At 33.9% G+C, this 15,330-nt stretch overlaps 1 protein-coding gene across 1 annotated transcript; it reads right to left on the reverse strand.

Annotated features, from left to right (window-relative positions):
• Positions 1 to 3,343: 3,343 nt before the first annotated feature.
• On the reverse strand, positions 3,344 to 15,126 carry LOC145800755 (uncharacterized). The gene is made up of 7 exons (XM_082890489.1): positions 14,992 to 15,126; positions 9,854 to 9,944; positions 9,526 to 9,621; positions 5,399 to 5,504; positions 4,683 to 4,758; positions 4,351 to 4,418; positions 3,344 to 4,140 (listed from the first exon to the last, which is right to left on the reverse strand). The coding sequence occupies exons 1-7, from the start codon at positions 15,124 to 15,126 to the stop codon at positions 4,131 to 4,133; spliced, it is 582 nt and encodes a 193-aa protein (XP_082746615.1). The 3' UTR covers positions 3,344 to 4,130.
• Positions 15,127 to 15,330: the final 204 nt, after the last annotated feature.

Genomic DNA, 15,330 nt, shown 5'->3' on the forward strand with positions numbered 1-15,330 from the left:
TCCCGTAGCGTTTAAATATTGGATTTGAGGAGTAATTTGTCGAGAAAAAAGAAAAGCATTAAAGTATAAACTAAATATTTGTTATTTTCTTTCTTTTTCCTCTGCAATTCTCTGCACAAATTCAAGATTCAAATACAACTTTAATATTATGTTAGCAATTTACTACAAGTTCTGAACATAAAATTATCTAAATAGTTCTAGTTTGTATCTTCTTCTTTGGATGGAAACCATATAAATGTTTAATTAGATTAAAAAACCATTGAATTACAATGGTGGAACGTTTTGAAGAACATAATCCAGGGATTACTGATGGCAAAGGTCATCATTTTTTTCTTGCCATGTTTTTTTAGTGCTCGTTTAGGAATTTGGCTTTTTTAGTGGCATTTTGATTTTTTTTACTTTTCTATGAGGTAAAAAAAATTAATGTATTTGGAATGATTTTTTTGATTAAATAAATAGTTATGAGGAAAAAAATTAATTAATTGATAGGTAAGCATGATGTAACTTTTTGCTAATAGGGTTGAATTTGTTAAATTTTTTGCTTTTTTTACCAAAAAAGTCTCTTGGCAAACCGGGCCTAAAATTGGAAAATTTGCAATACCTTCTTGACCATAATTTTGTACGAGCTAGAGTCCTACTTAAAATAATTGCTAGTTAAAGTCTCTAAATTTTTAAAAATTTTAAGAGTAAGTTGACTTTTCACGTGTTTTAGAGCTCACTGTTAGCAACATCTTCACTGAAGTATCAACAAAAATGGATGCTTAATCCCTCTAGACCTGTTTGGAGTGTTGGCACATACTATAGAGATGCAAAAACCTAAGGGTATGGATTGTTTATCATTTTCTAGGATTCTTCATGAAAAACATCACATATGAGGACATGGTTAATTACTTTTGTCTCATTAGAATCATGCATCTCAACACTGTGATTATTTACCAGGTTAAGTTACTTTTTTAACTCATTAGAATCCTAATCTTCTTTATGATGTGTTTGGTTTGGAGATTTGAAAAGTGATTTGGAAAGGGAAAGAGCAAAAGTGTATGAAACTATGTGAAATATAAGCATCTTTTATTCACATTTCATCTACCTTTTCCATTTCTCTTTCCAAATCTCTCTCCAAATCCCCCAACCAAATACAGCATTAGTTTTCCACTTTCATGTATGTTAATTACTACTACTTTTTTTTTTGGGCTTCTTCTTGTTGGCCATTTATTTTTTGCTTTGTTTTTTTCTTTTATTTTTAAATCGATGTTAATTTGGGGGATGGTGGTTTGCTGTTGGTGCTCAATTATTGTGCTTTGATGGTAATGATTGGTGGTAGTGGTGTTTTCCAATTCTCAAATTTGTAATTTTTAACCCATAAATTTTAAAATTTCTCTATTCAAAAACAGAATTGTAACAACATTTATTCCTATTATAATAGTGAAATTTCAATTGCTTTAATCAGAGAATTTTACTAACTTTTTGCTTTTGCCTTTGCAAAGTAAAATGATAAAGTCATATTCTATATAATAAGTGGTTTTACGTAATTTTGTAAAATTAATTGTAATAAATTAATATAATCATACTATTGCACAACAGTATACACGACACCAATAACATCATTACTCAATCTCAATTAATAAATTAATTCTAATAAATACTTTTTATTTTACATCTCTAATCCAATCTAATACCACGACAGCAATAATATCATTACTCAATCTCACTGTACTCTTAATTGCTCTTGGCTTAATCTAACAATCAAACATGATCTTATGAGAATGCTAATCCCATACAATTTTTCACAACTAAACTTGATTTATAGAGAAAGGTAAATTATATCATTAGTTCTTGTAGTTTAAACAAAGTGTCACTTTAGTCCCCGTAATTTTTGATATATACACAATTAGTTAGGACCCATGTTGGATAGATCAACCTATGGCAACCTATGGTCGAGTGAGATTGAGGCCCACTACCACCAGTAGTCCAAGATAAAAACCCTCTATAAAAAGCCAAGATATAGACAAAAAACCCTAAACTCTTCATCTCTACTCTCTCTAGCAAAGATATCAAAGGGTCTTTGGCTGGCATCACAACAGTACCCCCAAAGACTTATGTTATCTTCTGCGGCAGGTTATCAGATCGGATCGAAACCATACAAATATGAGTTTCATCAATTTCAATTTACACCATAAACTTTCGATAAGCTAGATTGGGGTATGGTTGGGGATGAATTTAGCTAATTAGTATTCCTAATTTGCTTGAGGTATTCAAAATTCTTGATAATTTCAATTTTCATGTAAGAATGCTGAGAGAGAATGAGAGAGTTTTAAGAGTCAATAACGGGTGAAGTTCACATACTGATGGGTCACTAAGGAAGGTGAGTAGGAAACACTTGAGTCTTTGGCCAACCAACCATTGCAGTGATTAGTGAACAAGTAGACCATTTGGCTCACCTACCCAAAAAAAAAAAAAAAACCATTTGGGTTTACTTTTAGTCATCTTTTCTATAAGTATCTTCTTATAACAATATATTTCCAAGTAAACTGGCGTGTCAAGCAGGGGTAATTTTAAATGCACTCCAAATTAGAGTTGAGTATGAAGATATAAAGCAAAGAGAGTAGGAAGAGAATAGAAGATTGAGTTTGATTATGAATTAAATGTCTGATTATGAATTAAGAGTCCAAAACACTTTGATTTATATTTTTTTCAATATTAAGTAATTTTTGGTCATTTTAAATGGGGACGAAATAGTAAAAAAAAAAAAAATTCATTAAGTTAGTGCGTAACCTAATTTTGGAGGTGCAAATAGAGCCAATCGGCAAGAAGGGGCGATCGCCCCCTTACAATTTCAAAAACATCATTTATTATAGTATTATTAACTACAATTATCTATATATTATAGACTCGTCCCCTCTAAATTTTTTTATTTTAAAAATTTTTAAGTGCTTTTCACTCTATATCTATGAAACATAGGATCAAAATATAACATAATAGACAAAAATAATAAAAGAAATTAATTTCTTATAACTAGTATTAATTACAAGTCCAAGTTTCTAAAAAATAAAATAATTTATCAGCTAAGTCTTAATTGCATTCATTGATAAAGACATTCTACAAGATTTTATTATCAATTCTATCATAGACATTTTTCATCTTATTTTCACTTTTTATACTAGTAGAAATTGATATTATAATTCATATTTTCATTTTAAAAATTTTGTTAGTATATATATGTTTGCCTATGTGAAAATTATCGGTCCGTCCCTGCTCACAGAGACCTCCTTCCAAGTAATGGAGAATTTTGTTCTTCTCCCAATGTGTTTGGTTGTTTCATTATCTGTTCAATTGTGAATCTACAATGATTACTCCCTCCATTTTGGCTTTCTTTGTCCTGTCACACCTGTTTATTCACTCTTATGGAGAAGACAACACCTCATTCCAAAACGGTCCAGAGTCCTTCCAGGGTGGAAAACTTGGGCAGATCAAGTTACCTTACTCCAACATCACTTGTCCCCATTGTTGTCCCCATTGTGGGTTGTGCACTGTAAATTGCAGCAAAGCAATTCCAAAACTCAATTTCGGTTTGAACCAACAATGGTATGGAGTTCATGGCTTACTTTCTAATGATGATGATCGTATCCTAAATGTTATTGACAAAAAGCTTGAAAGCCTCATAAAATCCAAAACTTGCAATCTTTTCACTTTCTACTTGAACTGGACTATTCCCAATACACCTTCTATTTCTTTTACAGTCTCCCCCAATCTCACTTGATCAAATGCCCCACCAGCGACAGTGCACTTGACCGGCAGATTGAGGATTTCTTTCACCGTAATCACAGTTACAGTTATTAAAAAGGCTGTTCAGGCTACACAGCTTACTATAAATACCCTGACGATCATCATCAATTACTGTTGATGATAGTTTTCTGACTAACTGTGGAGTTATTCAACTGCCGGTGGTGTCATCAATCGCTATTGGGAACTGAAATGCCAGTGATTTGTACTCAGTTGCACTAATGTTTTAGTCCATACTAGGAGGCTTACTTGCAGAGCTCAAAACCTATTTCAGCTTGGTGTGTGCGCCCTAGCACTTGAAAGGAGTTTTTCTTTCAAACTTCATCTCATTTTCCAGCTGTGATTCTAGTTTAGATACTTCTGCAACATAGAGAAGCATACTGTATAGCCAACAAGAGAACATTCTGAAACAAAATTAATTACAACTACAGAATTCTGCAATAGTAATACATACACATAAGTTATAGATACAAGTATTTGTTTTCAAGTCAAGCAGGCAGAAACTAAAAGCATTCACTAATCTACTTCAATAGGTTTGAAAGAAACTGGAGATAACAAGATCCAACCTACTTGCAGTCTGGTCTTAACAACCCACGGTAGATTTGCTGCAATTGCTGTGACAGCACCAGCACCAGCACCTGAAGCAGCAATCATATTCGCACCAAATGTAAGTTGGGCACTGTTATTCACTGTATTATCACAGTATGAAATGTTAAAAGAAATCAAAACAACCAACTGAACAAAAATCAGCAATCATATTAACACGTAAGAAGGACAAAAGCATGTAGCAAAATCTTATAAAACAATGAAAAAAATATTGTTGGGAGAGATTGGCTTGAGCCAGCTTTTAAATCGAGGGGGGAAAGTGAGAGGATTCTACTACATTTTGCACAAACAATTACCAAAGAGGTAGCTTCTGATATGGTTGTTTTCCCACAATGACTTGATGATACGAAAAATACAGATATTGCTTTGCCCCTGAAAGAATTCCCAGGGAGAACAAATTACTAGATAAATAAAGAAGAAGCAAAGGATAAGATTGGAACAATCGTAAGACCCACATGCAATGACAAAGTAACAACAAAAATTGCCTTAGAACACTGGTAAATGAGCCCGCTCTATGGGCAAAAAATATTTGGTTCCATCATAAATTTTCCAAAATGGGTTGGCTGTCCTGGAGGCTTTATCCTAGCTCTCCGGAACAATGATTAAATTCTAAAAGTTACGTATTTTGCAAAGACATAACTAAAATGGGAACCAAAAGCAAGTTTTTTCACTACAGAAGCATTCAACTTATAAAAGAATTAACAAAAGAAAGAAAGAGGGGATTTCTGGAGATTCGGACACGAGAAAACCACAGGCTGATTCCTTTGTTGGAACTAAAAACTCCTCAGTAGTGTAACCATAGTGACTGCACATAAGCAAGCAATGAGCACTGTCTGGAAAAGAAATCGAACAAAATGGGAGGGAGAATACATTAAAAATCAGAAAAGATATGAAGGTGCACTCAAGTAGATAAAATTTTTAATATATATATATATTTGAAGCTGCAATGGCTTCTATAATAAAGGAACTGGTCATTAATCTTCAAGAACAACTCAAGAAAAGTAATACTCACTGCCCAGTTTGGAAGTAGTGCCACCAATGTTGGTGAAAGGCCACAGTAGTCCCTTGAAAACCCTCAGTTCGTATTATATTCTGTAGGCTTGTAATAATGATACTACCTGATTGTCACCAAATATGAAGCGCATTAAGTACATCAACATATATAAGAAAAGCATGCGTAAATGAAAAAAAAAAATGAACATTTGGAGAGAGGAAGCTAAAAAAAACTCAGTCCAAAGGTTAAGCATCATTCTTCTATTCGTATAGCTCATCTATATATTCCTTGGGCATTTCAATTTAGTAAATTCATAGTCATTTATCAGGGAAAATTACTTTCCATCTGTAAAACAAAATAATAGAAGAGGAATTGAAAAATCAATAAATATTAGACCAATACGGTTGATTGTGCAAAATTCTAACATATGAACATAATTTTTTTCCCCAGAAAATCCCTATGTGCGCTGGTGGAGATTTTGTGCTAGCCAAAGAGGCTAAAGCTTGTTAATATCGATGTCTTAACCAAAAAAAGAGGGTAATGAGGATGTGTGTTGCATAGTTTGATAATGATATTACAAGGAGAAATAGTCAAAACTTGTTAGTTTTTTTTTTTTTGATCAACAAAATGAAACTTTATTGATGAAGAAAGCAATACATGCGAAAATTCACATCAACAAAGAGAGAAGAGCAAAGAGCATCAACGCAAGATTGGTGAGAAACCAATCATTCAAGAGGAACCAAAAAAGACAGGAAAAGCAAAATAAAACAGAACAATAACACCAGCAGAAGCCTCAGCAAACACCAGCAGCATAGACCAGCAGCATACTCCAGCAGCACAAAACCAGCACCTATGAGCAAAACTTTGAGCAGAGCAGACCCCTCACACTTCAGAAGAAAAACCAGTAGCATACTACAACAGCATAGACCAGCAGAGCAACTCTATGAGCAGACCTTTCACCAGATCTCGAGCAGGTCTTAGACGCAACGCAACCCTTTACCTGATCAAGGTTGTTGATGAAGTCATTAACAGAGTACATATTCCGTATCCTGGAATCTTGACTCCATAAGGCAAATCGAACCTTAATAAGGTTGTTGATGAAGTCAAAACTTGTTAGTTGCTAGTTGTTACATGAAGCCAAGTGGACTACCGTACCCACCCGAATGGTAGAGAAGTCAATGAAAAAGGTCTTATACTCCTATTATGGAGCTCTTACATGGTTAGAGCAATTGAGGTTCATTGACTTCATTATATTCCATAAAGGTTAGATTATGCAAGATAACTTCAATAATGAAAAATGCCAAAAATCTTCCTAAAATATTGAAAATGTGAAGATGTGTGCATGTTTGGCTCTATCTAATACTTGATTAGTTGATTTCTTCCTGACGTGTTGGTTCATTGCTTTCCACTTGCAACTATTGGCAAGGCAATTTTTCTGCTATAGTTTTGCTAGGGAAATTAATCTCCTTCGGACAAAGGTAACCCACTTAACATCTTTTGGTCATAGGCTTATAGAAAGCTTGAATTTTGACCGGTTTTTTTTTCCTTATTTTCAAACATGATTTCCTTTTGTCTACTTGCTAACCTTTGAACAAACTTAGAATGGTGAAATTATAATTATGGAATATATTCATTTAATGTGAATTTTAATATTGATGAATTGCATGTTTTGAAAAAGTACTAGAAATTTCAAATTGTTTTCAATTAGTTATGTTGTCATATAGTGGAAGAACCTAAAAATAAATAAATAATTGGAATTTCATTTGGACTTCAAAGGATTTTACCTTCCATACCTCTGAATTTTATAACCAAAATGGGTAAATATACTCTTAGCATACAATAGGTGATGGACTATGTCTATTTTTGTAATCTAACAAATAGAGAAGAATTATGTTAGGATCATTACAACTTCACAAATATTTTATATAAAAATGCTTTGCCCAAAGATGTTTTGTTTGATTAAAGAAATTTAGTGAAATTATTAGCCACATTTGTGAGCAAAGAATTCATCCTTGTATTGAATATATTAATACAAAATGGTTACCTCCATTAATTTTGTGGTAGAAAGTGTAATCCTAAACTATAGGATTCAGTTTTTGGGTCCCTCATCATCTATCCCTTTCGTAACACTACCTGAATGAGTTACCAAATAAAAGTCATTTTATTACAAGCTTTTTACCATGTTAATAAATTGAAGTATGATTTGAAGATAACTCCAAATTAAGGAGTAAGGTTCCCTTTTCAGCATTCTCAGAAGTGCATAAAGAGCCTACAGCTTATGGCACATAAAGAGATCACAGCAGGAACTAATAGTTTGATGTCACATAACGCTCAATGTTCTACTGTCCCTCTACCTAGGAGCCTTGAAGTCTAGTTCGATTGCTTTGGAATGGACTTCAACTTAATCTAATATGTAATTTCAATTGTTGTATAGACTCCCGTATAGCAAACTTCCCTGAGAAATTGATGCTTCCAAAATCCAAAGAATGCACAAACCACAGTTACAAATGATTCTAGCATTTATTTACCAACAACCCAATTTCATCAACCTTCTTACTAGTCAAAGTTCAAAAGAAAAAAACAAAACAAAACCCTTGTTGCGCTTTGGCACAAGTAGTTTCTGCAAAAGCAATCAACTTCCATACTAATGCTTTATTTGGTTCACTGGAATGAGATGGAATGGAATGTAATTGTTGTTCCTTAGGCTCTCCTATGGAATGATCATTCCCTTATAACGGTAAATGACGATTCCATGGGCAATTTTTCATTATTTTTTTAGTCAAACAAACATGAGAATGGATATTTTGATGGGATGACCATTCCATTCCAGTGAACCAAACATTACCTAAGTTTTTGATACATTCCAGTTTCAGGAAGATGCTTACGCCAAAAGCATTATTATAGTCCAAAAATGCTACTGTATAAACAAACAAACAAACAAACAAACAAACCATACTGTTTCTAGCTATAAAGTAACAGAATTCATACAAGAACATGTTGGAAAAATTGGTTTTATAAGGCTTATTTTGGGCCAACTTTGAGCCCAAAATTGAGTAGTCCCCAAACGTCTTTTGGAGTGGGTCCGAAGAGGTGACATGTTCCTTGTCACATGGTAAGTCACACGGTGAAGACGGTTCATCAAAACCATTTATGAGTGAATGGGAAGTTGACGTCGTTTTCGGGTTCGTGGAATAGGAAATTTAAAGAAATAAATGTGGGTTTCTTGAAATGGGTTGTCCCACATTGAAACTTGAAGAGAACTTATGTGTGTATATAAATTCTAGGTGGCAACACTTGGGTTGGGCCTCAAGGGGCAATCCAAGTTTGTAGAAGGGAGGAGTTATGGACAAAATGAACCTTACCCCAAACCACCACACACGCCGCCGTCCGGCCCGGCGGTTGTGAGTCGGGTAGGTTCTAACATTAATTTTTTGGACAAAATTTATTTGAATTTTTTCAAAAAAATTCTTGTAGGAAATTATTTGTATTTCAAATTAAATTTGAATTCAAATCTTTTCCAAAATTTGTGTCTCTTCCTCATTCCTCAACAGATTCAATTTTTGAACAGGTCTTAACTGCCGAACCTGCCCAGCAGTTCCGGACTGTTTTCCCAGACAGATTCAGTTCTGTAACTGCTGTGAATCTGTTTGAAATTCAAACTATATCTGTTTGAAACAGTGTTGCACCTGTTCGGTTTAAACTCATATCTGTTCCAGTTTTATATCACACCTGTTCGGCCCTATATATTCCAGCACAGTCCAACGGATTTGGTATCCAAAAAGGCATCCGAAAATCAGTCTGAAATTTTCATTTTGCTGTCCTTTTCTTGCTCTGTTTGCATTATTCTTCATATTAGTTGTTTAGGGAAAATTAAAGAAAGTATAAAACACAAGGTTCTAGTTCGTCGGACAAATTTGTTTGGAGTACAACTACAAATTTGTGGAGATCATTGTATCCTGAGAGATAGACGCCATTAGTCCGTAAGCACCAACGCGGAATCTGTCTTAAGAACAGAGTGTCACACACTTGATCTTTTAATTTTTCATTCGGTTCAATAAAATAATTTCGGTACATTATTTATTTTATTTGTTTGATTTAGTTTCAATTTATTTATTGTACATAGAAAATTGTTCCAGAACACATACCTTTTGGACTAGAATGGTGAGCTTCAGGAAGGCCATGGACTTGCAATCTGGTTTTAATGACATCCAATGGGCACCCAAAAGTGGCAGCTATAGCCCCTGCAGAGCACAAAAATAGCATATGATAAACCAAAAACTGACTCAATCGACAGCTTCTGATCGAAGCATTCACACAATTGACAATCAACTATCAAAAGCACCAAAAAGCTTAACAAATTCACTAGCTTTATCAAAAATTAACAAAAATATCACGAAATGAACATACCCTAACTGAAATCACAAAAACACTTTTTAAATCAAAATTGAGGGATTTTTGTAAAAAGAGCAAAACCTGCGGCGGCACCGGCGGCAGCGTCGCAGATGATTTTCTTCGAGCTCCGACTATCTGACAACCGCGCGCCGCCAGCGGTCACCTTGAAGAACTACTTGACTTCAATTCTTCCACAATGGCATATGCATACGCATATATACATATATATATATATATATATATATATTAACTATCTCAGTGCAACATCAATCGAATGGAAGAGAGAGAGAGAGAGAGAGAGAGAGGTTTTGATGGGCTTGTTTCTTATTTTCGATCCAGAAGTGGGAAGTAGCGGTGGTGTTGTCGAAAAGTGTTTTCAATTTGCTAATACTTGAAAGCAACTAATTTTATGATCTCGTTTGTTTGGTAAGCAGTACTTTATTTAAAAAAAATTAGTTGACATGCTTACGATTACTTTTTATATAATAAAAATAAATATATATATTTGGTACATAGACCATTTACTTGTTGGAATGGAAAATTTTCCAATTCTAATGCATACAGTATAGAATCTTATTATAATAAAAATAAATATATATATTTGGTACATAGACCATTTACTTGTTGCATACAGTATGGAATCTTATTATAAAATTATATAAATTTTTATAAATTTACATAAGTGATAACTCAAAATAATATGTGATGATTACATGTGGTGGTTAGTGGCGGGTGGCAACGGAATGACATAGGAGGATGATGACTGGATAAGGACAAAAATAATTAATAAGTGAAATTAATTTTTTTGTGATAATAAATTTTTTTTTAAATATAAATGCATCCCCAATAAATTTTTGTTTATAATTTTTTAAATATTTATAAATAGAAATAGAAATATTTCAAAACAAACATAATTTTAAATTTTTTTTATAAATGTATAAAGAGAAAACTATAAACTTAAATATAACTAAGCTTCTATTTATAGCAAATTTTTTATCTATTTTTTTATGAAAAATTTATTTATAAATCTCATATTGAGAAATTGTAATCCAATTAGTCCCAAGAGTTTTCTTATACACCAATTAGTACTGTTGATTTTGGAAAGATAGATTTAGAGTATTGGTAGCACTTTTTTCCTTTGGACCCCCATCTTTTTTATATTATTTTTTATTTCAATTTTGCCCTAACACTTATTTCCATTTTTACCCATCTCTATCTTTCCAACCCTAACCTTAACCCTCCACCTCCACTACGACCGACAACCTCCACCGGCAACTCACACACTCTCTCTCTCTTTTCTTGATGTTTAGCAGATTCGACCACTCTCCACCTCTTCATCACCATCGTCTCTCATCCACCACCAACCACATAACGCAAAACTGTGCTTTTTTTTTTTTTTTGCTACTACTAGAGATTCAAATTCTAATCTCATTCACTTCATTCTCTTATAAATATGTTCTCACAACAACTCCCCAAACTCTCTTTCATCTGAAATCTTAGAGCTCAATTCGGGGCACAAACACCCCAATCACATTCAAATTCGACACGAACTTCCCAAAAGCAACAAACGCAACCAACAATGACGTAAGTCAAGAAGAGAAGCGAATTGGAAATCGAACAAAGGTGATCGAAACAAGGCGTATCGGGAAGCGAGTTTAATGGGAAGAACAGAGCGACCGAGTCATAGCAAAACGGTAAAAAGGTGCCATGCTTTGTGTAGTTCGGTATTGAATATTGATATTGTAGCAAGGCTTGAATTTGTGAGAGGAGCTTTCTTGGAGGTCCAAATCTGGAGAAGATGGGTTGGGAAAGATCATCGGAATTGGGATGAGTAGCGACCAACGATGGTGGTTACGCGACAGTGCTGGTTGTGGGTCATCGGAGGCAGGGCCGGCCCTGAAATTTAGGGGGCCCAAGGCGAACTTTGGAAATGAGGCCCTCTTACATTGAATGAAAAAATAAATAAATAAATAAATAAATAAGAAAAAAGTTCATGGATAAAACAATAAGTTACAACTTTTTTATTTGTTTGTAGCTACAAACAGAATTTACTTGCACATATAATTATTAAAACTATAAACAAAAATTTACTTTCATATATTAAAATAGGAAACAATCATTACAAATACTTTAAAAAAATAAAAATCTAGTCTTGTTGCTTTTTTTTGGGCCCCATGTTCAATTGGGCCTATAGTATTTGGGCGTATTATTATTATTATTATTATTATTATTATTATTATTATTATTATTATTATTATTATTATTATTATTATATCTAAAACACAAAATTATATTTGGGGGCCTTATTTTCAAATCCAATTTTGGGGCCCAAGGCGTAGGTCTCTCTTTCTTACCCTTAGGGTCTGTCTTGACCGGAGGTGTAGGACTGTCGGGCGTTGTTGGTGGGGATGTGATTAGGATTAGGACTAGGGTTTGTATTTGGTTTGGAGTTAGGGGTATAGTTAGTATTAAGGTAGGGGTTCAAAGAGAAAATGAGAAAATTCATTTTTGTGGATGAGAGTTCAAAAAAGTGGGGGGGCCAAAGTAAAAAGGTAGGGGCAAATAGCAGCTGTCGTAGATTTAATATATTATTTAAAAAATAAATTTACGATTATAGCTTTATTTTTATTATATTATATTATTTTTTTTTTTTCTTTTGTGCTAGAAAGGTAAAATACACAACCGATTATAATCAAATTTGGGATGAGTTTTTATATGGGAATCTTTTTATTTGGAATGACTTGAAATGTCAGATTCTTGAAACATTTTAAAAAAGATGTGGGATTCTTCAAATATTTCAAAATGAGAATAAGAACTCCTTAGTAAGCATTGAGTAAATGTATGATTTCAATCTTTAATACTCCAATCATTCCAAAAAAAACTCTTTATTATACTTTTTTCAAACATAACACTTCAATGTAATACTCAAAAAAAAAAAAATCCTTATTGTAGCACTCTAATGTAACACAGAAAAAAATATTTAGTGTACTTTTTTTAAACGTAATATTTAATGTAATACTCTAAAAAAATGATAGGGTGGGGCTGTGAAACGATTAGGACGGAAGGAAAAGAGAAAAGAAAAAAAAAGAAAAAAAAGAGAGGAAGCGAGAGAACAGCCGTGAGAAGTTAACAAAAATAGGAAGGAAATAGTAAGACTCAATCTTAAGGTGAGTTATATTATACCTTGAGTTACCATAATATAGTTTACATATATTTTGACTTACCATAATTTATTTTATACAAGTTGTATTTTATTAGTTATATTAATACAAGTTATGTTTCATAAATATTTCAATTACGTGGATTAATTTCTGAACTCTATTTGTTAAAATGAAACCCATGGATATGTTTGTTTAAATTTTAAAGAATATTTGACTATGACTTTATAAATAATTATGTTTTGTAAGTAGTATCACGGGAGTCCTACGCCTTAGGAGACTTAAATAACCATTGGCCTCTGTTTGGCCACTTTGTGGTTCTTTGTTTGTCATGGACCCATTGACCTCTGTTCTGATTGTCACTTCTGTGACCTCTGTTCTGTTCTGTTCTGTACCGTGGTTATGGTTATTTATTTACATAATTTCTGTATTTCAGTTTCTGCCACTTAAATGATTTATTTACCAAATTGAGTTATGTAAATATTTTGGTCTAACTAACTATCCATAATGATTTTGTATTCCCTATACTCTTAGCATAATAGTTTTCACTCTGTTGTGTGCTTATAGTTGTTACCCTTTCAGGTGACGAGATGTAGGGAAACCCATAACCTCACGTAATGAAACCCGCACGAGGATTGATGTTGAACTACTGTTGTGTCTTTCTCTTTTTTTTTATATTTTTACTCCTTTTTGTTCTACTCGGGGCCGGTCACTGAATAATAAAATAATAAAAACCCTGTAAATGTATTTTCTCTTATTAAAGTAGTAAAATGGAGTAATTTCCTGTTTAATTATTTTTATTTCGGCTTGCGCAGTTTAATTTGCTACGAATAGAATAAGTTAGTAAGTTGCGATTCCAACCCTAAGCCGCTAGGGTTGGGTTATGACAAAGGTGGTATCAGAGTAACGGTTTAAAAAAAATGCTATTTTAATTTGATCAGGAAGTTTGAAAAGTTATAAATAAATCTATAAATAAAACTATATAGCTAAATAAACATAATAAAATAAAATAAGATAAAATAAAAAATAATAATAAATATTTACCTGTAACGTTAGTCCTTTTTGTGTAAAATCTTACGCTTATTCTGGTGATGTAGGAATGTCAGAGATTAACCTTGATGATGCGTTTTGGAATGAGCTCGGGGTCATTAATTTAGATGAGATTTTAGCCGAGCACCCCGCCCCCACCTCACCTGAGGGTTGGGGAGATTCAGAGGACATAATTAGAGGACTGTATCCAGGCCTTACCCAATTAATGGGTCGGCCAATCTATATACAGGCTGATCCTACCGCTGCCCTACATTTACTATGGGGGCAAAGCCGTGTCGATACACACGGACGTTTTCCAGGACCCACTCGTGTCCTTGGCGTTGCCTCGAGACATGACCGCCCGCACTATATTATAGGCCTTCTGCCCCCAGATTTTGTGGCCAGAAGGGGGAACGTGTACCCTGAGGATTATATTTTCACCACTATCCCTAACCCGCTGGAGATAATTAATATTCAAAATGTTAACTTTAATAATGACTTGTCATATGTCGAGACACCTAGGTGGATTGTCGATCGAGTATTCTTGGGATACATACAGTCCGTCCCCGTTTTCATAGTCCAAGCAGCGTGGATGTGTTTTGGTGTAGTCCAGTTAGGATGAGAATTTGAGCTCTTTATGCAACACTATTTCCTATGATTGTTTGGCCCCTTTGACCCACCACTCTAGATTTGGTAGAAGAAAACCTTTTTGTATGTTGACCATGATGTATTCTAATCTCTTTTTGTTGTTTTTTTGTTTTTGTTTACCACAGGGATGAGACACTAACATATTTTGACTTTTGAAACAAAGATGTAATATTAATAGTAAAAAATAGTAAAGTTGGCATTTTATATAGATATAGATTGCGCTACACATGCTTACATATACACTGTATTGTGAATGTAATGCCTCGTTTATTACTTTATAGAATGGCCAATAACAGTAACGGAAGCGAGTCATCAGTCAGTGGCACTGAATCGATGGAAAGAATAATGGAAAGAGCGATTACTAGCTTTTTGCAACAGACTAACATCAACAATGGGATGCCGGAACGACGAGAAGAGCCGGTTACCATAAAATAGTTCCAGGATCTGAAACCCACCACATTTACCGGCGGTCCAGACCCAATGGTAGTAGATGCTTGGGTTAAAGGCATGGAAAAACATTTCGCGCCCTACCCTGCACCAAAGACAATGCACAGGAATGATGGCTTCTCACTCTGAAGAAAGAAGAAATTGCAACTTGAGCAGATTCTTGGAAGTATTCTACGAAAAATACTTCCCAGATTCATTGCAGGAACAGAAGGCATCTGAATTCATACATTTAAAGCAAGGAACCATGACGGTGGCCGAATACGAGAGCAAGTTCAC

This window comes from Camellia sinensis, chromosome 10 (genome assembly GCF_055761805.1).
Source record: "Camellia sinensis isolate YWXY chromosome 10, ASM5576180v1, whole genome shotgun sequence".
NCBI classification, from domain to species: Eukaryota; Viridiplantae; Streptophyta; class Magnoliopsida; order Ericales; family Theaceae; genus Camellia; species Camellia sinensis.